General features: G+C 43.8%; 1 protein-coding gene across 4 annotated transcripts in view; it reads left to right on the top strand.

Annotated features, from left to right (window-relative positions):
• LOC129851123 (FERM domain-containing protein 4B-like) overlaps positions 1-21,997 on the top strand; it is a 73,360-nt gene that overhangs the window by 2,929 nt on the left and 48,434 nt on the right. For 2 of the 4 annotated variants that reach the window (XM_055917414.1, XM_055917413.1), the window contains exon 1: positions 18,858-19,390. The exons of 1 other annotated variant lie outside the window; for it this stretch is intronic. In XM_055917414.1, the coding sequence (XP_055773389.1) occupies positions 19,229-19,390 (162 nt within the window). In that variant the 5' untranslated portion in view covers positions 18,858-19,228. Of the gene's footprint in view, positions 1-18,857; positions 19,391-21,997 lie in introns of those variants that run through there. One more of the 4 variants, XM_055917415.1, reaches the window with a different exon arrangement.

Here is a 21,997-nt window from a genome sequence, read left to right as displayed (position 1 = left end):
TGGTCATGCGGGTGTCGTCTGACAGAGTGAGCAGGTCCTGTTGAACAGGTTTTCCACCCAGGTCATTCCTCTAGTCTACAGGATATACTCTAAACCCCTTACTGTGTACAGATTTCCACAAAATAGGAAAGAAAAGGAATAATGCAATAAATTGATGGCATCTCTCTCTTCGCAAAATTCTGTACATTCGTAGAGTTTGAAATAGTTTGTCTGTACTTCACTATGCTTAATTTTATGAATAGGCCTAATAGTGTGGCTACTCAACTTGATTATGGTGGGTTCTAATGTAAGTTTATGCCCCAAAGCAGTGCTGATCAATTTCACGGTAACAAAGTAATGCTGAGACTCCGATTTTTCACTTTAAAATGCATGCCAAACAAAAACCAATGATTGCAAAGTTAAAGAAACCATGCAACTCTATGGACAAGGATGCCTTTTAACAATTTCCACACGGTGCTCTACCCTGAACCTTAGTCACTGTTGCCCTATGTACAGTACATAGTCACTGAACACTGGCCACTTTAATCATGTTTACATACTGTTTTACCCATTTCATATGAACAGTGTCTTCAAAAAGTACTCATACCTCTTGACTTATTCCACATTTTGTTGCGTTACTGCCTGAATTCAAAATAGATTAAATAAAAACATTTTCACCCATCTACACACAATACTCTGTAATGACAAAGTAAAAATTGTTTTTCGAAATTCTTGCAGATTTATTGAAAATGAAATACATAAATATCTAATTTACATACATATTCACACCCCTGAGTCAATACTTTGTAGAAGCACATTTGGCAGTGATTACAGCTGTGAGTGTTTCTGGGTAAGTCTATAAGAGCAAATGTTGCACCTGGGTTGTGCAACATTTGCCCATTATTTTTTTCAAAATTCTTCAACCTCTGTCAAATTGATTGTTGTTCGTTGCTAGACAACAATTTTCAGGTCGTTCCATAGATTTTCAAGTTGATTTAAGTAAAAACTGTAACACTCAGGAACGTTCACTGTCTTCTTGGTAAGCAGTGTAGATTTGTGCTTGTGTTTTAGGTTTTTGTCCTGTTGAAAGGTGATTTCATCTCCCAGTGTCTGTTGGAAAACAGTCTGAACCAGGTTTTCCTCTAGGATTTTGCTTGTACTTGGCTACATTCTGTTTATTTTTTATCGTAAAAAATACCCCAGTCCTTAAAGATTACAAGCATAGCCATAACATGCTTGAACATATGGTGAGTGGTACTCAGTAATGTGTTGTATTGGATTTGCCCCAAACGTAACACTTTGTGTTCAGGACAAAAATTGTTAATTGTTTTGCCAAATGTTTTGCTGTGTTACTTGTATTATTTGCCTTGTTGCAAACAAGATGCATGTTTTGTAATATTTGTATTCTGGGCAGGTTTCCTTCTTTTCACTCTGGCAATTAGGTTAGTATTGTGGAGTAACTACAATGTTATTGATCCATCCTCAGTTCTCTTCTGTCACAGCCATTGAACTCTGTAACTGTTTTAAAGTCACCATTGGCCTCATGGTGAAATCCCTGAGTGGTTTCCTTCTTCTCCAACAACTGACTTAGGAAGGACACCTGTATCTTTGTTGTGATTGGGTGTATTGATACAAAATCCAAAGTGTAATTAATGACTTCACCATGCTTAAAGGGATATTCAATGTCTGACTTTTTCTAGCAGCAGGTTCCCTTCTTGGTGACGCATACTAAAACCTCCCAGATATGCATCTGTTGGTCACAGATACCTTAAAATAAAAGTTATGGATGTGGATCAGAAAACCAGTCAGTATCTGGTGACCACCACTTACCTCATGCAGTGCGACATATCTCATTCACATAGAGTTGATCAGGCTGTTGATTGTGACCACCACTTACCTCATGCAGTGACCAAGATGCAGATCAGATCAAATTATATGACCAATTTCTGCAGAAATACAGGTATTTCCAAAGGGTTCGCATACTATTTCTTGCCACTGTACAATGCAAACAGAAAAATCTCAAATAATTTGTTCATATTGCCCTCTGTACTCCCAGTCTCCCAGAGAAGGCAACTGTCCCGAACATGGTTCACAATGTCAGTTGTGTAAACAGGAATATTTTCCTTGTTAGCTGCTTACAAGCAGTCCGCAGGCAGAGCATCTCTGAACCTTTTCCTTGTTGCCGGTTTACAAGCAGTCCCCAGGCAGAGCATCTCTGAACCTTTTCCTTGTTAGCGGTTTACAAGCAGTCCGCTGGCAGAGCATCTCTGAACCTTTTCCTTGTTGCCGGTTTACAAGCAGTCCCCAGGCAGAGTATCTCTGAACCTTTTCCTTGTTAGCGGTTTACAAGCAGTCCCCAGGCAGAGCATCTCTGAACCTTTTCCTTGTTAGCGGTTTACAAGCAGTCCGCTGGCAGAGCATCTCTGAACCTTTTCCTTGTTGCCGGTTTACAAGCAGTCCCCAGGCAGAGCATCTCTGAACCTTTTCCTTGTTAGCGGTTTACAAGCAGTCCGCTGGCAGAGCATCTCTGAACCTTTTCCTTGTTAGCGGTTTACAAGCAGTCCGCTAGCAGAGCATCTCTGAACCTTTTCCTTGTTAGCGGTTTACAAGCAGTCCGCTGGCAGAGCATCTCTGAACCTTTTCCTTGTTAGCGGTTTACAAGCAGTCCGCTGGCAGAGCATCTCTGGACCTTTTCCTTGTTTTACGTCTGACATTTGTCCTTCCACAGGACATCCTGTGTAAAACAAATACTCTGTAACTTATTTTCACTTACAAAACCATGGACACACTGAACTATCCCTTTGTCCATTTAGGGACAGTCTTTTGAAATACATGAATAAACAGAATGTTTTTGTTTGATTTAGCAGACATTTAGGAATTACATGTGTTTCTTTTTCCTGGTTTCTTTTTTTTTGTGTTATGGTTTTTGAGTGACCGTACTCATCCTCATTCATTAGTGGAAGGTTTGAATACCTTGGCTTATTGACTGACGGTGACACACATTTCTTTCTCCTCTTTGACTACTCGTGTGTTTGGTGTTCAGTACGATGCAGAGAGCAGAAAGCAATGGGATTAGGCCAGACACGGGCTCCCCAGCTGGCAGGGAATTCCTCTGGGAGGCAGGGCCCATATCATTTAGATCAGTGTTTCCCAACCTTTGTCGGTTACTGTACCACCAACTGAATTCTGCTCTGCCCGGAATACCCCTGAAGTACCCCCTCATTTGCATTTTACCAGTAAGGTAAGTTGGTCTCATGAGTTTTCTTAAGTACCCCCTGTGGATAGGCCAAGTACCCTTGGTTGGGAACCACTGATTTAGATTAAAGAGACTGTATTAGGACAACAAGCAATCTATTTAAGGAGGAGAGATGATTTCCAGTTTGTTGACAAATTCCACCCAAAATTGCCAGAGCACATGCACCTCCTTATAAATAATTTAAAAGATGAACATACTGTAAGGATGGATTTATAGATTACCCATTTGTGTCAGTGGACATTGACTGAAGCACTCTACATTAAGTGCCCCTGTCTCATCGGAATAACGAGTAATGTCACAATTCCAAGCATCCAGATTCCAGACACTCATTCTTTGGGCATGGGCCCCAATTATAAACAAAATGGAAACAAAAATGGCTTGCCTTGGATATATCTTTAATTTCTCTATTTATGGGGAACTATGAGAATTATCAATGTAGCTAGCTTTGTTGACAAAACCATTATTTGTGTAAATTCTGGTCACTTTTCACCTCTCAGAGGATATTGTGTTGTATAGGAAGACTGTTTCTAGCAGATCATGGAGCCTGAGCTATAGAGCAACCTGTGTCCCAGTGGGCAATGGTTGTGCAGTGAGGAATGCCCTGAGGCTGTAGCTACTGTAGTTCCCTTAAGAGCCACACCACAGTGTAGAAAGCACATTACCATCCTTTGGTTATTGTTGGTCTCTTCCTCTGCGTTGCAGACCAGCACTGAATTGCTCTGAGGCTTAGAAAATGAGAATAACAACAAAGCAGACCCCATCTTTAGCTTTTGCTCTGTGTCCGGTCTGCTGGCTGTGGATGCTATCCTGCTTGCCTGCAAGCTGTGGAAGCTGTCGATGATCCTTCCTGTAATTACCCTGTCTGTGTCTCTCCTCTTTATTACACACACACACACACACACACACACACACACACACACACACACACACACACACACACACACACACACACACACACACACACACACACACACACACACACACACACACACACACACACACACACACACACACACACACACACACACACACACAGCTGTTTCCATTTGAAGATGTTTATATGATTGGGGTAATCTGAATGACTTGAAATCTTATTGTCATGTTTATTTCGATGCATGCACACCATTATCTTTTTTTTCTTTTTTTCTATATTTTTCTCTCTACGTTGTTGGGAAGGGTCTGGAAGTATGCATTTCACTGTTTGTCTACACCTGTTGTTTACTAAGTGAAAAAAACAATTTGATTTGATTTGACACACACATACACACCAGAGGAGCTGGAGTGCACATTTAGGAGCTGTGTTTGAGGGCCTGAATGATAATGACCACTGAGAGGACTGTGCTGAACGGGGGGATGGTAATGAACGGATAGACCTGAGATGAGCAGCTATTATTCTCTCACTGAAGCAGCAATAGTGATGTGTATGTAGAGCATGGAAGCAGCCGTGTTCAGCCAGCAGACATATCCCACAGCCTTGAGACCAGAGTAATCAATACTGCTCAGTGATTCAACCCCCAAGTGTGTGTTTCACAGAGCTACAGCTGGAGGGGATGGCTTGGTAAAGAGATGGTTAGCTCGCTAAAGAGCCCTCTGAACCTGTGATATATATATATTTATAACCTTGGTTTTTTGAGCCCTGAATGCTGATTGGCTGACAGCCGTGGTATATCAGACCGTATACCACAGGTATGAGAAAACATTTATTTTTACTGCTCTAATTACTTTGGGAACCAGTTTATAATAGCAATAAAGCACCTCAGGGGTTTGTTATATATCGCCAATATACCATAGCTAAGGGTTGTGTCCAGGCACTCCACGTTGCGTCGTGCAGAGAACAATCCTTAGCCGTGGTATATTGGCCATATACAGTACCACACCTCCTCGGGCCTTATTGCTGGTATATATATATATATTAGTTTTCTCCTCAATATCTTGTCTAAAGCCTAAAGTGTGTTCTTTATTCTTATTTTCTATATTCTGTGTTTGCTCATATTGGCACTGTTCATTAAAGGTGTAGGCCATATGTTGTGGATTTAGAAGTCATTTCAGTGCTGTCTGGCAGATCGAAGACAATGTGTCATCCATGAGTGGATGAGCCCTGCATCATTAATGTTGTGTTATATGAGCCCTCCTCCCTCCCTCATTAGAGGCCACCTGTCCTGTTCCCCTCCACACAGCAAGCCACTGAGCAGGTAGCCAGCAGCAGTCAGTCACCTTCATAGCACCATGGCCTGTTATCACTCACCTCTTCCATCAGTGTGCATTGGTCTCTATATGGCAATACCCTTTAGTCACGTACAATAATTGGCTTGCAGTGTAAATGAATGTTTTCAGTCAATGTTGTTGAGTACAGCCCCTGATAATGTGACCTGGACATTGAAACAAACCTGATACAGTGGCAGTGTGCTCGGCTGTAAAGTTGGATCGTGCATAAGAGGTGAGGAAGACTGTTTCAGGCCTACCAGAGTTTCTCCTATAATCTGACAAGATAATGCTTATCTTTATGCAAATTATTCGGATAGAAAATTTACAATTTACCCTCTTTCTGTACGTCTATCCGTAAAGCGGACTCAAAAGCCATCTGACATAAAGAAATGCATGTCGATGTCTTAGCATGCCATTGGTATATACAGTATCTAATTAAAAGTAAAAGTATAAATCATTTCAAATTCCTTATATTAATTCAGTTGTAACGGCTGTCGTAGTCGTTCTCCTCCTCAGACGAGGAGGAGCATGGATCGGACCAAGATGCGGATTGGTAAGTATTCATGTTTTAATGGGAAAACAACATACACTACAAAATACAACAACCAACAACCGTGACTAACCTGAAACAGTCCTGTGTGGCCCAAACACTGACACAGGAACAAACACCCACAAAACACAAGTGAAACCCTGGCTGCCTTAGTATGACTCTCAATCAGGGACAACGATTCACAGCTGTCTCTGATTGAGAATCATACCAGGCCGAACACAAAATCCCAACATAGAAAATCAAACCTAGACCAACCCACCCAACTCACGCCCTGACCAACTAAAACAAATACATAACAAAGGAAAACAGGTCAGGAACGTGACAAACCCCCCCCCCCTTAAGGTGCGAACTCCGGGCGCACCAGCACAAAGTCTAGGGGAGGGTCTGGGTGGGCGTCTGTCCATGGTGGCGGCTCTGGCGCTGGTCGTGGTCCCCACCCCACCATAGTCAACCCCCGCTTCCGTGGCCTCCTCCCAATATTCACCCTCCATGTCAATCCCACTATTCCAAAGGGCAGTAACAGACTGAGGGGTAGCACCTGACTGAGGGGTAGCACCTGACCGAGGGGTAGCACCTGACCGAGGGGTAGCACCTGACCGAGGGGTAGCACCTGACTAAGGGGCAGCACCGGACTAAGGGGCAGCACCAGGATAAGGGGCAGCACCAGGATAAGGGGCAGCACCAGGATAAGGGGCAGCACCAGGATAAGGGGCAGCACCAGGATAAGGGGCAGCTCCGGACTGAGGGACGGCAGCTCCGGACTGAGTGGCAGCTCCGGACTGGGTGGCAGCTCCGGACTGGGTGGCAGCTCCGGACTGGGTGGCAGCTCCGGACTGGGTGGCAGCTCCGGACTGGGTGGCAGCTCATGACTGGGTGGCAGCTCATGACTGGAGGGCAGCTCATGACTGGAGGGCAGCTCATGACTGGAGGGCAGCTCATGACTGGAGGGCAGCTCATGACTGTAGGGCAGCTCATGACTGAAGGGCAGCTCATGACTGTAGGGCAGCTCTGGCAGCTCCTGACTGTCTGGCGGCTCTGGCAGCTCCTGACTGGCTGGCGGCTCTGGCAGCTCCTGACTGGCTGGCGGCTCTGGCAGCTCCTGACTGGCTGGCGGCTCTGGCAGCTCCTGACTGGCTGGCGGCTCTGGCAGCTCCTGACTGGCTGGCGGCTCTGGCAGCTCCTGACTGGCTGGCGGCTCTGGCAGCTCCTGACTGGCTGGCGGCTCTGGCAGCTCCTGACTGGCTGGCGGCTCTGGCAGCTCTTGACTGGCTGGCGTCTCTGGCAGCTCCTGACTGGCTGGCGGCTCTGGCAGCTCCTGACTGGCTGGCGGCTCTGGCAGCTCCTGACTGACGGATGGCTCTAGCGGCTCCTGACTGACGGACGGCTCTAATGGCTCGGGACAGACGGGCGGCTCTGATGGCTCGTGGCAGACGGATGGCTCAGATGGCGCTGGGCAGACGGATGGCTCAGACGGCGCTTGGCAGACGGATGGCTCAGACGGCACTGGGCAGACGGATGGCTCAGACGGCGCTGGGCAGACGGATGGCTCAGACGGCGCTTGGCAGACGGATGGCTCAGACGGCACTGGGCAGACGGATGGCTCAGACGGCGCTGGGCAGACGGACGGCTCAGACGGCGCTGGGCAGACGGACGACTCTGACCCGCTGAGGCGCACAGTAGGCCTGGTGCGTGGTGCCGGAACTGGTGGTACCGGACTGGAGACACGCACCTCAAGGCTAGTGCGGGGAGCAGGAACAGGGCACACTGGACTCTCGATGCGCACTATAGGCCTGGTGCGTGGTACCGGCACTGGTGGTACCGGGCTAAGGGCACGCACCTCAGGGCGAGTGCGGGGAGAAGGAACAGTGCGTACAGGGCTCTCAGGGCGCACAGGAGGCTTGGTGCGTGGTGCCGGAACTGGAGGCACTGGGCTGGAGACACGCACCACAGGGAGAGTGCGTGGAGGAGTAACAGGGCTCTGGAAACGCACTGGAAGCCTGGTGCGTGGAGTAGGCACTGGTGGTACTGGGCTGGGGCGGGGAGGTGGCGCCGGAAATACCGGACCGTGCAGTCGTACTGGCTCCCTTGAGCATTGAGCCTGCCCAACCTTACTTGGCTGAATGCTCCCCGTCGCCGACCAGTGCGGGGAGGTGGAATAACCCGCACCGGGCTATGTAGGCGAACCGGGGACACCATGCGTAAAGCTGGTGCCATGTAAGCCGGCCCAAGGAGACGTACTGGAGGCCATATATGAAGAGCCGGCTTCATGGCACTTGGCTCAATGCCCAATCTAGCCCTCCCAGTGCGGGGAGGTGGAATAACCCGCACCGGGCTGTGAACATGTACAGGAGACACCGTGCGCTCTACTGCGTAACACGGTGTCTGCCCGTACTCCCGCTCTCCACGGTTAGCCTGGGAAGTGGGCGCAGGTCTCCTACCTGACCTCGGCCCACTACCTCTTAGCCCCCCCCAAGAAATTTTTGGGTGAGCCTCTCGGGCTTCCAGCCGCTCTGCCTTGCTTTCGCCTCATAATACCTCCTCTCCGCTTTCACTGCCTCCAGCTCCGCTTTGGGGCGGCGACACTCCACTGGTGCTGCCCAGGGTCCTTTACCGTCTAGGATTTCCTCCCAAGTCCATTCCTCTTTTCCCCATTGCTGTTGTTCTTGCCTTCCCTCTCCAATCTGCTTGGTCCTGTTATGGTGGGTGTTTCTGTAACGGCTGTCGTAGTCGTTCTCCTCCTCAGACGAGGAGGAGCATGGATCGGACCAAGATGCGGATTGGTAAGTATTCATGTTTTAATGGGAAAACAACATACACTACAAAATACAACAACCAACAACCGTGACTAACCTGAAACAGTCCTGTGTGGCCCAAACACTGACACAGGAACAAACACCCACAAAACACAAGTGAAACCCTGGCTGCCTTAGTATGACTCTCAATCAGGGACAACGATTCACAGCTGTCTCTGATTGAGAATCATACCAGGCCGAACACAAAATCCCAACATAGAAAATCAAACCTAGACCAACCCACCCAACTCACGCCCTGACCAACTAAAACAAATACATAACAAAAAACAGGTCAGGAACGTGACATAAGTAAACCAGACGGCACAATTTTAATTTTTTTGTTTTAATTACGGATAGCCAGGGGCTCACTCCAACACTCAGACATAATTTACAAACAAAGCATTTGTGTTTAGTGAGTCCACCAGATCAGAGGTAGTTGGGATGACCAGGGATGTTCTCTTGATAAGTGTTTGAATAGGACAATTTTCCAGGCTCGCTAGACATTTTAAGTGTAACAAGTACTTTTGGGTGTCAGGGATGTATGGAGTAAAAAGTACATTATTTTCCTCAGGAATGTAGTGAAGTAAAAGTAAAAAAATATATATAAATAGTAAACTACAGATAGACAAAAAAAATGGCTTAAATAGTACTTTCAATTACTGTATTTTTAATTAAGTACTTTACACCACTGTAAAGAAACCTATGTTGTGATATTTGCGTTGTTTGCTTTATAACCCATTTGTTCATACGCCACTGTGATATACAATAAGTCCGTGACAACAAAAAGACAACAGTCACACAGTGGCGGAATAAATTCAACTACACATACGTTTGTTTTATCACAAAACCGAAGACCAACATCTGTCCAGTGGCGGTCACAAAGCGAATATTGCATGTAACAAGCAGTTCTATGACCTGCAGCTTGGTCAAGCAAGTAAACGTTTTCGACAGTTTACTAACTACTGATTTAGAACCACGGAGTTACCGCAAGTCAGCACAAAGACAACGGGAGTACTGCCTCCGCTATAAACATCATCAAATCAACAAGGCAATATACACTGCTCAAAAAAATAAAAGGAACACTTAAACAACACAATGTAACTCCAAGTCAATCACACTTCTGTGAAATCAAACTGTCCACTTAGGAAGCAACAGTGATTGACAATACATTTCACATGCTGTTGTGGACAGGTGTCTTTCATACAGGTAACGAGCTGAGATTAGGAGCACACTCTTAAAGGGAGTGCTCTAATCTCAGTTTCTTACCTGTATAAAAGACACCTGTCCACAGAAGCAATCAATCAATCAGATTCCAAACTCTCCACCATGGCCAAGACCAAAGAGCTCTCCAAGGATGTCAGGGACAAGATTGTAGATCTACACAAGGCTGGAATGGGCTACAAGACCATTGCCAAGCAGCTTGGTGAGAAGGTGACAACAGTTGGTGCGATTATTCGCAAATGAAAGAAACACAAAAGAACTGTCAATCTCCCTCGGCCTGGGGCTCCATGCAAGATCTCACCTCGTGGAGTTGCAATGACATGAGAATGGTGAGGAATCAGCCCAGAACTACACAGGAGGATCTTGTCAATGATCTCAAGGCAGCTGGGACCATAGTCACCAAGAAAACAATTGGTAACACACTACGCCGTGAAGGACTGAAATCTTGCAGCGCCCGCAAGGTCCCCCTGCTCAAGAAAGCACATATACATGCCCGTCTGAAGTTTACCAATGAACATCTGAATGATTCAGAGGACAACTGGGTGAACGTGTTGTGGTCAGATGAGACCAAAATGGAGTTTCTTTGGCATCAACTCAACTTGACGTGTTTGGAGGAGGAGGAATGCTGCCTATGACCCCAAGAAACCATCCCCACCATCAAACATGGAGGTGGAAACATTATGCTTTGGGGGTGTTTTTCTGCTAAGGGGACAGGACAACTTCACCGCATCAAAGGGACGATGAACGGGGCCATGTACCGTCAAATCTTGGGTGAAAACCTCCTTCCCTCAGCCAGGGTATTGAAAATGGGTCGTGGATGGTTATTCCAGCATGACAATGACTCAAAACACACGGCCAAGGCAACAAAGGAGTGGCTCAAGAAGAAGCACATTAAGGTCCAGGAGTGGCCTAGCCAGTCTCCAGACCTTAATCCTATAGAAAATCTGTGGAGGGAGCTGAAGGTTCGAGTTGCCAAACGTCAGCCTCGAAACCTTAATGACTTGGAGAAGATCTGCAAAGAGGAGTGGGACAAAATCCCTCCCGAGATGTGTGCAAACCTGGTGGCCAACTACAAGAAACATCTGACCTCTGTGATTGCCAACAAGGGTTTTGCCACCAAGTACTAAGTCATGTTTTGCAGAGGGGTCAAATACTTATTTCCCTCATTAAAATGCAAATCAATTTATAACATATTTGACATGTGTTTTTCTGGATTTTTTTGTTGATATTCTGTCTCTCACTGTTCAAATAAACCTACCATTAAAATTACAGACTGATCATTTCTTTGTCAGTGGGCAAACGAACAAAATCAGCAGGGGACCAAATACTTTTTTCCCTCACTGTACTAAGACAGAGGGGTGCTGTTTCCCTCGCTCTGATGATTTCTCAGGTGAGATTCAACCACTTGCGAATTTACAAAACAATTATGACAATCCAGAGAGACAAAAGATAAATAATTTTATACTTTAAATGTTTTTATTGGTTAAATATTTGGGGTAGCCTGGCTTCCTTTGGTATCCATGAATACACGCCATTGCATATGCACCCCCCCACCAAAGCACAACTCAATGCCAAATCCTGACTTTCCATGAGCTCAGTTTGCCTCCTAAGTGGAATAGACAGACCCTGGCATAAGTGTTCACACTATGACAGATTGAGAGGTCCTCTGTCACATTGGTGGTTTGCTCCAATGGACCAATGGTGAGTAATCCACAGTGACTGCTGGGTATCCACTAGCCTTTTTCCCATAATGCCTCAGGATCTGTTCTGTCTATAAAAACCACACATAGTGAAAAGTCCTTACTCTTTATCAAATTTGGAGTGGTAAAGTTCTGAGGTTTTCATTGCCCCTCTAAGTCGGGGAGGTCTTCCCTACACATGTTTTGCTGGCATGATAAAGCTGTGCAATTGTTCTGATTATGTAGTGTTAGAGGATTGTTTGACAGTGATAAGCTTAAGTCCCCAGAGGGTCTCATTACATTATCCAGTAGTTATGGTAGTTATCAATGGACAAACACTCTCTAAAGGATGTACAAGAAAGAGCAGTGCATCAAATAAGTCAGTGAGTGATAAGACTGGGTTGTAGGATTTAACTGGAGCGAGATATTTGGTTATATAGGTCTTCGAAGTATAGATATTTTGCATTGATAATGCGACACATGTCCACTGTGTGTGTCTGCAACACTGAGTTCTCGACAGTTGGTTTAGCATTCAGAATAACCTTTTGACTGAGTCCCTACAGACCTTCCCCTGGGCACCATTCACATTACTGTGGAAATTGGATGCATGATGGTGGTAATTCATCTATATTTACTGAACAAGGACAATGTCATTGTCAAATATATAGCTTTAAATAAAACCAGGCAGCACAAACTTGTTTAACAAGGGCTGGCTCAAAGGAAAATAAAGTTTCTCCACAGATCTTTTTGTTTTTGTTTTTGTGTTGACTAAAATGAAAAAAGAAAAAAAGATTTTAAACACGACTGAACAGTGATGTGTTGTTGAACAGGCATAGCGTGACACTCATGTCATTTATAGAATAAAGTAAATTCCTCAATCATGAATACGTAAACAAAAACAGTACGTTAAAGGAGCTAGACAATCAAGCATGAGATATCAGCATACATGTTATATGATCCTCTTGCGCTCTCTCTCTCTCTCTCTCTCCCCCTTTATTTGTCTGTCTCTTAGGACCCCCGCAGAGATGTTAAGAGCAGCCATTCATGTCCTCCATCTCTTGCAAATCATATTAAAAACCTGCCGCTCAAGGTCATTTTTTCTCTCTCTAACAGCTCTGCCTTTCAGTGGTGTAAAGTACTTTAAAGTACGACTTAAGTAAAGTACTACTTAAGTTATAGATTTTTTACAACTTTTACTTTTACTCAGCTACATTCCTAAAGAAAATAATGTACTTTTTACTCCATACATTTTCCCTGAAACTCAAAAGTATGATTCACATTTCGAATGCTTAGCAGACAGAATTTTTGTCCATTCACACACTGATCTGGCGGACTCACTAAACACCAATTCTTAATTTGTCAATTATGTCATCAGTGTGCCCCTGACTATCCGCAAAATAATAAATCAAGAAAATTGTGTTGTCTGGTTTGCTTAATATAAGGAATGTGAAGTTATTTACTTTTACTTTTGATACTTAAGAATATTTTAACAATTACATTTACTTTTGATACTTAACTATATTTAAACCAAATACTTTTAGACTTTTACTCAATTAATATTTTAGTGGGTGACTTTCACTTTTACTTGAGTCATTTTCTATTAGGGTATCTTTACTTTTACTCAAGTATGACAATTGGATACTTTTTCCACCACTGCTGCCTATGCAGCTGCCTATACATCCCCAGCCATAACAGACATCTCAATGGGACGGTGGTGGCAGTTCAGACCCCCAGGCCCCTCTTCTCCAACCCCTGCCATGCTGCACAAAGCCGGGCTTGACTCTACCGCCCGGCTGCACACAAAAAGCTTTTCTCTCTCTCTCCACGTTCACCAACTAGAGCTTAATCACATGGCTTTAATTGGGTATAACCGGGTATGTCCTGTGTGTGTATTACAATGATGTACTGACAACTTTCCTCAAGGAGTATAATGTGGACCTCTCATTCACAGACATGGTGGTGTGACTTTAAGAGCTCACAGAGGGGGAGAAGATACATCCCTCTCAGAATCTATAGGTTAATCCCTGTTGATTAAATGCAGAATGTGTGCTTATGAAGCCACCCGTCTGAATAGGGAGAGCATATTAGAGCAGTGAGGAAGAGTAAAAGTAAGTGATCAAAATCCATTTAATTTGGTAAACACAAACACTACAATGTATGAGACGTAGCATAATAATCAAGCAATCACTTATGCATAACTAGACTTCATTCTTTTACAGTTTTTATTAGATTTATTTTAATCCACTCATATTTGATTTATGATTACAAAATGCCACTACTGGAATGTGATATCCTGGAACAGAGGCAGCAGTCAGGAGGCTTTCCATGTAAAGCCATGGGACTGTCCCTGTCACTGAAGGCATGTCATGGGCGTCATCTCTGAGAATAAATGGAATGCTAACACTGTCTACCATGCGGCCCTTGCCTTGGACCTACTGTACTATATGTGTTTGTGTCCTAGCCTGCCTGCCTGACTGACAGCTGTATCTCTGTATGTGGCATGGGGCCATGCCCTGTCAGCCGTACTGTACTCTGTGTGTTCTTGTCCCAGCCTGCCTGCCTGTCAGCTGTAGCTGTGTGTTAACAGATGTTACCCTGCCCTGTGCTGGAGCTGTGTGTCTGCTATTGTGGGAGGCCATCCTCTTTTAGACAATTAACTGAGCGTTTACTGCACATGGTAATTGACATTCTAATGAAATTAGCTCAGGGACACAAACGTGTGATGATCTCGGTAGCACGGGCTGTACTGTCATGCCCTCATTGTATTCTCTACAGACCCAAGCCTATTAAAACTGATGAGTTATGGAATTGGACTGAGAGGTATCTAAATTGAAACAGACATCCGCTGCCTCAGTACCAGAACCAGAGCATGCCTGTGGTGTGTAATCATCTCCTCAAAGGACTCACTAATCAGACGAGAATGCTATAGGAACATGAGAGGAGGATGGGCATGATTGTCATGAAGGTAACACCCAGGACATGATTCTCATAAAGGTAACACCCAGGACATGATTGTCATAAAGGTAACACTCAGGACATGATTGTCATAAAGGTAACACCCAGGACATGATTGTCATAAAGGTAACACCCAGAACATGATTGTCATAAAGGTAACACCCAGAACATGATTGTCATAAAGGTAACACCCAGGACATGATTGTCATAAAGGTAACACCCAGGACATGATTGGCTGAACATTCTCAGCACTAAATGTACTCCTTACAGATCAGGGGTCTCAAACACCTGTTCTAAAGAATGACAGGATGTGCAGGGGTTTGTTCCAGCTCAGGACTAACACACCTGATTCAGTGGGCTAGAACAAAAGGACGAAAGTTGTAGACTGACCACTGCCGTATACATATTCAGTAGTGGAGTCTGGTCTAGTAGTGTGATGTTACTCTGCCTACTGGTGATGTCTGGCAACCGCCGTATGAATTACAAGTCAGCAGTGACTTGATTCTCCGTAATTGATTGTATTCTACTCATTAGGAGAAAAAAACACAATTGGTGGTAAAGCACACTCTTGAAGTCATGGACAATAATCATCATGACAATAATCATCATTCAAATGAATTGATTATTCTGTGGAGCAGATGACTTGGAGGGGGCTTGTCAGTGCAGTGTTTACGAGAGTGACCTCAGAGAGGAGAGTGGGCCAGAGTGTGAGGTCATGCTGTTTACAGCTGAGAGCAGAGCTGCAGTCAGTGGTACCAGCCTCTCCAGCGGGTCTCTCATTATGGAAACAGATGGGTGAATCAGAGTGAGAGAGACAGCTGGAGCACCTGTGTCCACTCACAATGCATCAACAACCAGAGGAGTGAGAGGAGAGGATAGATCTATTCTTTCTTTCTCATCAGGGACAATAAGGAAATATTTAAGGTTTCACAGATCAGTGACAGAAAATACCCTACACACCTATGCATTGTATCACCGCCATTCTTCAAAAGGCCCAGATTAACTGACGGTTTGGATTTTGTGTGAGGGTAGTCTCATTCCCCTGCACTGCACTGTAAGATCGGCCAAGCAAGACTAGTGCGAGGGAAAATGTCAAACTGACCTGGGGCATCCATTTACAGAGCTGAATAGAATATCCTCTTGAGACATGGACTCTTGCAGACAGTTGATTTTAGGAATAGATAAAGAGTGGTTCTCCCTATGAGAGGTGAGAGTGGTCGACGGTTCTCATTCCCCTGGGATCACCTGTCTGTAAATTCACAAACTGTTTCTTGTTTTGGTCTCACCCCTACCTCTACCCCACCGCCGCCCAATGAAACACATCACACATGGATATCAGCTGTGAATAGCAGGCACCTGCGGGCGGTGTGTGGGTGTGTGTGTGTGTGCGTGCGTTTCTGTGTTCTCGGGTTGCTGTGTGCACATGTGTGTGTTTTGGCTGTTCCTTTGTCTCTCTATGGAAGGCAGCCCCTGCATGTCCGTGTGTGTTATACAAGCAAACAGACCTTTAGTCCTCTCACTGTGGAGGGAATCATCTGGCTACTGCCTGGTCCAATTCTCTGGATAGAATGGGACAGGAGATATGGCCAGAGGGAATGTGATATCACACTTTCATGTAATATTACAGGACACCTCCTCTCTATTTACAGTTAAGAATGCCATCTATAGCTTCTGCACTGGTTTTATAATGTAAGTGCTTGCTTCGTCTAGTGGACACAGGCAACAACTCTGTACTCTTTATTTTTTGTTGCTAAATATGGTGACATACAGTATGTTGGTGATAACAATGGTATTGTGTCCACCACAGCTGTGGTCTTCATAGTTGTTACCACTCAGACAGCTGTGTGTGTGTCATAAGCAACATGGTTAATTGAATATACCCCCCTCCCCCACTGCACTCTTGTATAGCTTCAATGTGGGCCTCTAATGAATTATATCTATCAAGGCTCAGGCTAAGAGCGAGATGCAGACACAGGAGGCAGATAGTACAAGTCTTAGAGATTATTACAGGGGCAGGCAAAGAGTCGTAATCAAATCACAGTCAGGCAGGTATAGGACAGCCAGCAGGGTCAGGACAGGCAGAAAGGTCAGAACTGGGAAGACTAGGAAAACCACAAACTGGAGCACAGGGAACACGCTGGTAGGACTTGACAAGACAACCTGGCAACAGACAAATAGAAAACGCAGGTATAAATACACAGGGATTAATGAGGGAAGATGGGAGACACCTGGTGGAAGGTGGAGACAAGCACAAAAACAGGTGAAACAGATCAGGGTGTGACAATATCACCCTGAAATGGATCTATCCGAATCCAGTCATCCCCTAATACACACATTAAATCATCAATACCTAGGTTTTGTCATTAGATGTTTTTATCAAACAACTTTTAAATTAAACTATTTGAAATCTTAAATACAAAATACTTTATGGTTGTCACCTCGAAATAGAATAATTGAATTCCTCCTGAAGGTCTTGTCATAATGGAGCTATATGTTAAAGCTAGACTGCAGTGCCATACTTTGTGTCTCATCTGCAATAGATATGTTAGTGCAAAAATGCCAGTTGGACTTTACCCTGGGTGATTGTTTAGTTCAATAAGTGTTTGTCTTTACTGCGCTAGGAAACTACCATAAATTATCAGACTATACACATGAAGTCCAAAAGATTCAACAATCATGCATCTCCTTCCAGTCAGGACAATTGGAAGTGGGCAGAGATGATACAATATGAATTTTACATAGATGAGATAATAGATGCCTGCTCTTTAACTATTTGTTATTTAAATGTTTTATTTTTTACTCATCATGTTTTACTTTACACTTATTTTTCTTCAAAACTAAATTTTTGGTTAAGGGCTTGTAAGTAAGCATTTCACTGTAAGGTCTACACCTGTTGTATTCAGCGCATGTGACAAATAAAATGTGGATTTTATTTGATTTTACTCTCACAGTAATCAGGCCTGTTACGAGTATTCCGTGATTTAGCTTTGTTTCAGATGATCCCTCGGATGTTGTTCAGGGGGCTTTGCGACATGTTCTGTACGCGTTGACTGCAAACGTGTTAAGGTTTTATGAGACTCAGAACGCACAAACAAACAGTAAGCTATTGTTGACAGATGAGACACCGCTAGTTTGACTCAACTGAAAACCTATAGGTCCACAGCCAAGAACACATTTTCTCTCTCTTCACTTGTTTTCTTCAGTTTCTGTCAGAATGGTGTATGGCTCTTTGGGGAAATATGCACATCCTTCTTTGCTAAAAGGAATGTAAAAATATTCAAAATAAACTAAAGAATATGAGTATGTTTGTTCCCACAGTATTTCAAATTTCAATGTTTGATATCAAAAGCAACTACACTATGGAAATCTTTCCCCAGTTTTCCTAAGCTATATCCGTTACATTCTGATGTCAGATGTAGGTTCCAACACTAAACAATTTCCAAAAAAAGACAGTTTCAGATTTAGTACTTTTAGTAGTGTAGAATATATGGAGTAGTGTGGAATATGATGGGTGTAGACGTCTACTGTCCTCGGGAAATTGCACCCGGAGTACTGTACAGAGAAAATTAATGACCTTCAGAAACCATCCTAAATCACTCAAATCTACACCCGCTGTTTCACACTATTATATCTTATATCTTATATCTAATGTGATATTATATATTTGAATACCATTATTAGATAAAGGATAGGAATTGGATGTTAGTGATTGATTAGTAATGCCTGCCGAGTGCCTATAAATTGGTATGTGTCAAGCAAGATCATTGAGATGGTGGTTGCCTGTCAAGAAAAAAATCACATCTTCTAGAACTCCTGTATGCTGCCTCTATTTGGTCTTAACTGTCATATAGTTGACGTTCCACTCTCTGAACCTTCCAAATGGCGTGTAACACTAGCATTACAGTTGATCCATTTCCCTAATTTTGGAACAACTACAGTCTAAAATGAAGTTAACAACAGAGTGGAAAACCTCAAGAAAAAGACTAAGCTTTAAGTCAGAAAGAAAATAGAGTGTTTATGAGGCGGGGATGGAGTGACTGAGCTGTCCGTCAGTCTGCCTTGGAGTGTAGGTACAGCATGTATATGTAAAGTGTGTTTATGTGGTGTGCACTGCAGACCACGCTTCTTTAGGCTGATTCTCTGTGGCTCTGTCCAGCCCTTTGCCATGTGACTGTCAGGCTGTCTTGGACCAGGGCCCAGGGCAGGAGGCTGGGAGCTCACCCTTTGGCGCGCCACTCCACTCCAGCACTACAACTCCAGCCTCTCTAGAACAGAGCTGTGACTCTCACAGATTACATCAGCAGGGAGACATAGTAAAGCGTGTGTGTAGTAGTAGACTGCTACTGATGTTCCTCCAGGGCGTTGACATTCTGAGTCACAACAGCCTCTAGATGCAGAGTGAAGTTGGTGTTTTACTCAGCAGCGTACATTCTCTTGGGCCAAGAAGACGGAGTAGTGTGCTTACCTTTCAAGCATCTCTCAAGCATCACAGACTTTCTACTTCATCAGTAGAGAGAGACTGTGCCGGGCACCGGGTATCTCAGTCTGGTCTCTGGGAGTGAGTGAGTGAGTGAGCGGTGAAGTGACAGCCATGGCTCTGGGCTTCATGTCTAGAGTGGAGGAGTTGCTGGCATCAAGCAGCAAGGTTGTGTGGAGCTTGGCAGAGCAGACCCTCAGAAGGTGGTCCTCTCAGGGGTTCATGCCAGCCCGCCGCTTCCTACAGACATGGTGGCAGCTCGGGGAGTTCTATCAGGTACGCTGGGACTGTGTTACCAATCAATCCCTTTACTCCAGGGGAAAAGTTGTACTGTACATGCTGCTCTAATCAATGTGGTTTTTATTGACTACTATGTTGACAGCTACTGTGCCAGCTGCCGACTGGGATGTACTGGTGGCTGGAGCAAGATCATGTCTAATATATATTCAAATTTGACCTGTCTTGTTGATACTGTTTTACACCTTGCTTTCTGTAAATGTATATATCTGTCAGGAGTTTTCTGGAGTCTGTAGAATAACCATCACATTATGGCTAACTATGAAGAATATCCAAAGGGTACTAGTTTTAATTTGACTTTTAGAATTGCATATTGTATTTGGTAGATTGTCTGTTGGGTGAAAGTTTACTGTTTGTGCCTATGAGGACTCAGGACAGGGTGTTTCTTTATGAGTCACAGAGACAGGTTTAACATGGGTCTCATTGCACATATGGAAGTCATCAGGAAGCAGCACGGCCAGTCTTTTGATCTTTGAAGGTTGTCTTTGAAGTGCTGTCTTTTGTTGGAGCACCTGAATGAGATCTTGTTCATGAACAAATGAGACATCCTCTAACTATATACATTTCTGTTCCAAACGTAAAAACATGTCAAGATTTCAAATTAGGAAAGGTTGTTTATGAACTACCATTAAAAGCTAAATTACATCGTCAGTGAAGATAGCTGGTGTTAGGAGATGGTAATCAGTGAGAATATGTCAATAAGCCTGATACGCAGTCAATTACAGGCATGGCCTAATGCTGCAGGGTTGGAGCTAAGCCTATGTAGGTCAGTGGCTTGAGGTCGTGTGAAGAGGCCACGGCTGGAACGCCCCGCCCCAATGACAGGCCTTTAGGGGGATGACCTCTCTGGCATGGCTATTACACATCACATTATCTTTCTTTAAACCTGCGGGTCAACCTCTCTCTAAAGCCATGGCCTCTAGCCTTTCTGCCTTATGTGAGGGGCAGTCCACTTGGTAAAAAATTGTTAGGAAAAATTGTCAGAGTGAGGTGTTCTCTCATTTATGTCTGGAAGTTGCTAGCATGCTAGCTAACTTTAGCCAGTTAGATTGGGTGCTTGACTGCCGTTGTGAGGTCAGAACGCTCTAAATGAACGAACGGACAATCTGACAACAATTCTGGCACTCCAGAGGGAATTTATGAACACACCCATAGTCTAGTGAACACCCATCGTCTAGTGAGCTGGTGAACACCCACAAAGTTTGAAGAGCTGCTGAATAATGGCGAATCAACAAATAAAGAGTTGCACGTTATATATAAGCTTCCAGTCATTTATTGGATCTTGTTCATGAACAAATGAGACATGTTCTAACTATGTATATTTCTGTCAAATTTGGAAAATGTTCCAAAACACTGCTTTCTTCAGCGGTCCATCCTGACACTTAGAGGTCGACCGATTATGATTTTCAACGTTGATACCGATTATTGGAGGACCAAAAAAAGTCGATACCGATTAATCGGCCGATTTTATATATGTATTTGTAATAATGACAATTACAACAATACTGAATGAACAATGAACACTTTTATTTTAACTTAATATAATACATATATAAAACCTATTTAGTCTCAAAAAAATAATGAAACATGTTCAATTTGGTTTAAATAATGCAAGAACACAGTGTTGGAGAAGAAAGTAAAAGTGAAATATGTGCCATGTAAAAAAGCTAATGTTTAAGTTCCGTGCTCAGAACATGAGAACATATGAAAGCTGGTGGTTCAATATTCCCAGTTCTTCAATATTCCCAGTTAAGAAGTTTTAGGTGGTAGTTATTATAGGAATTATGACGCGTCGACTATTTCTATACCATTTGTATTTCATATACATTTGACTATTGAATGTTCTTATAGGCACTTTAGTATTGCCAGCCTAATTGCCAGCCTAGTTGATAGGCTTGATGTCATAAACAGCGGTGTGGGTCAAGCATTGCTAAGAGCTGCTGGCAAACTCAGGAAAGTGCTGTTTGAATGAATGCTTACGAGCCTGCTGCTGCCTACCACCGCTCAGTCAGACTGCTCTATCAAATATCAAATCATAGACTTAATTATAGTATAACACACAGAAATACGAGCCTTTGGTCATTAATATGGTAAAATCTGGAAACTATCATTTCGAAAACAAAACGTATATTCTTTCAGTGAAATACGGAACCGTTCCGTATTTTCTCGAACGGGTGGCAACCCTAAGTCTAAATATTGCTGTTACATTGCACAACCTTCAATGTTATGTCATCATTATGTAAAATTCTGGAACATTAGTTCACAATTCGCACGAGCCAGGCGGCCCAAACTGTTGCATATACCCTGACTCTGCTTGCACTGAACGCAAGAGAAGTGACACAATTTCCCTAGTTAATATTGCCTGCAAACATTAATTTTTTAAAACTAAATATGCAGGTTTAAAAAAAATACTTCTGTGTATTGATTTTAAGAAAGGCATTGATGTTTGTAGTTTGGGTACATTTTTTGCGAATGCGCTTTTGTTAAATCATCAGTCGTTTGGCGAAGTTGAAGTAGGCTGTGATTCGATGATAAATGAACAGGCACCACATTGATTATATGCAACACAGGACAAGCTAGTTAACC

This window comes from Salvelinus fontinalis, chromosome 3 (genome assembly GCF_029448725.1).
Source record: "Salvelinus fontinalis isolate EN_2023a chromosome 3, ASM2944872v1, whole genome shotgun sequence".
In the NCBI taxonomy this organism is placed as follows: domain Eukaryota; kingdom Metazoa; phylum Chordata; class Actinopteri; order Salmoniformes; family Salmonidae; genus Salvelinus; species Salvelinus fontinalis.
Note: the sequence above shows the minus strand (reverse complement) of the source record. Positions and strands in the feature narration are given on the sequence as shown.